The following is a 2,304-nucleotide window of genomic DNA, read 5'->3' on the forward strand; positions in this document are numbered from 1 at the left end:
CAACATGTTACACCAACTTGACATAATTAAGTAAGTAGAACTTTTTCTAAAACTATGAGTATACAGTACTTAATCTATTTAATTACTTTGAATGTTCGGGTTTACAGTGTAGAAGAAAAGGTTGAAGCAATAACTTAAATAATTATATGGAGCAAAAACAAGATGGAAGAGATGGGAATCAGTTGCAAAAATCAAGTGTTGGAGTGAATTATGTAATAGAAGACTGTTGTGGAGTGTATGGAGAGCAGCAAGGGGAGGAGAGAGAGAGAGAGAGTGAGAGGGCAAGAGGAAAGATGATGGAAAAGGAGATAAATATGTCACCTTGTGAAAAAGTTCACTAGAGGGCTGTTTGGCCTCAGCAGGTCTCTGTTCAGATCCACAGTCACTTTCTCTGATGGTCATGGAGACACTGAAAGCAGCTGACCTCTGTATCCCCCTCAACACCTCCTGCAGGTCAATGGATGTTACTCCCAGAACCATCGTCATCAAAACACTGCTGTCCTGCATCTCTGTACTCACTGTGGTGCTCAACTTGTTGGTCATCATCTCTATCTCCCACTTCAGGCACTGACACTTTTCTTGAAATATAATGGATGATGTTATTATATACTGTTCTGGGTTATTCTATGCTACAAACACCAACTTCATTTTTGACACCTTCTATGCACCTCTATTGACTGTGTTTTTGAAAAAGTTAGATTTGTCAAAGATATCAGGAGTTTTTGTATCTAAATGATATAATGCTTTATTTGGCATGTAGGCTGTGCAGAAATTGGTTTTCAAGCTGCTGTAAATTAAATGTCACTGTCCACATTCTGTCCATATTCTCACCCTAACTACTGTGATGTAAACTCATTTGAACTGAACATGAGACACTAATCATTATCTCTTCCTCCAGGCAGCTCCAGACCCCCACCAATCTCATCCTCCTCTCTCTAGCTGTGTCTGACTTGTTGGTGGGCCTTGTAGTGATGCCACCTGAAATTATCATGTTTCAATCCTGTATGTTTCTATATAAAATTTCATGTGCTCTTTTTTACATTTTTAGCTTCATCCTCACGTCTGCCTCTGTTGGGAGCATGGTGCTCATATCAGTGGACCGTTATGTGGCTATTTGTTATCCTCTGCGTTATTCTTCCATAATAACAACAAGGAGAGTTCAATTCTGTATGTCTCTGTGTTGGTTCTGTTCGGTTACCTACAACTTCATGTTACTGAAAGATCACTTGTCACAGATAGATTTGTTGAATTCCTGCTATCAAGAGTGTTTTCTTGTCATAAACTACATTTTCGGGGCAGTAGACTTGTTTGTCACCTTTTTCTGCCCTCTTACTGTCATCATAGTTCTCTATATGAGAGTGTTTGTGGTGGCTGTGTCACAGGCACGTGTTATGCGGTCTCAAATTTCAGCTCTCAAATCAAATACTATGACTGTTAAGAGTTCTGAGATGAAGGCTGCTAGAACTGTTGGTGTTATCCTTCTTGTGTTTGTACTTTGTCTCCTTCCATACTACAGTTCTTCTATAGCAGGACAGGACACCACAAGTGTGGCTTCATCAGTTCAAATTTGGCTGTTCTATTGTAACTCCAGTTTTAATCCTCTGATCTATGCCTTTTTCTACCCGTGGTTTAGAAAATCAGTTAAAGTCATTGTCAGCCTTCAGATACTACAGCCAGGCTCCTGTGAGGCTAAGATAATGTAGATATAAGCAATTAATGTGCATTAGCATGATCATTTTATGAAGGAGAATTTAGTGAAATTGATGGTGAAATGTATGTTCGTAAATCGATTTACTTTGGTAGCTAAATACTGAATACTGAACTAAATAAATGACAGAAAAAAAATTTCAGGATGAGAACAACTGTTTTGATGCAACCTTTCCCAGTGAAGATGATGAAGTTCCACCCTTGGTGGTGATCAAATATTGAACATGCAGTTTCCTCAACATATCCTGTCAGTGTGTTGATTTTGTAACAGAAGTAGTGACCCTGATCTACAGACTTCTGTCAGAAAAATAAAACATTTTGAAGGTATAATCAGTGCTCAAAGCAAAATGAGATGCTAAAAACATTGCTGTGGAGTGGTTGTTTTAATTTAAAAATCTGAATGAATACTTCATCACAAGACTGTTGGGCATAATTAAGAGGCATGGGAGGTGTCATGTAGAAAAAACAATTCGTTTTTCAGTTTTAAAATTCATGCTTTTCTTTTTCCCCCTTCAGACCACCTCCCACTGTTAATTTCAAAGTATCTTCAAATACCAAATTATATAAAGCCCCTGTACAGACTTTTCATTTAGTGTT

At 38.1% G+C, this 2,304-nt stretch overlaps 1 protein-coding gene across 1 annotated transcript; it reads left to right on the forward strand.

The window, feature by feature from the left end:
- Positions 1 to 400: 400 nt before the first annotated feature.
- On the forward strand, positions 401 to 1,703 carry LOC115591579 (trace amine-associated receptor 13c-like). The gene is made up of 2 exons (XM_030433703.1): positions 401 to 564; positions 899 to 1,703. Exons 1-2 carry the CDS (start codon positions 401 to 403, stop codon positions 1,701 to 1,703), a joined length of 969 nt encoding a protein of 322 aa, XP_030289563.1.
- The last annotated feature ends 601 nt before the right edge of the window (positions 1,704 to 2,304 follow it).

The sequence above is a fragment of the Sparus aurata genome, chromosome 11 (genome assembly GCF_900880675.1).
Source record: "Sparus aurata chromosome 11, fSpaAur1.1, whole genome shotgun sequence".
NCBI lineage: Eukaryota > Metazoa > Chordata > Actinopteri > Spariformes > Sparidae > Sparus > Sparus aurata.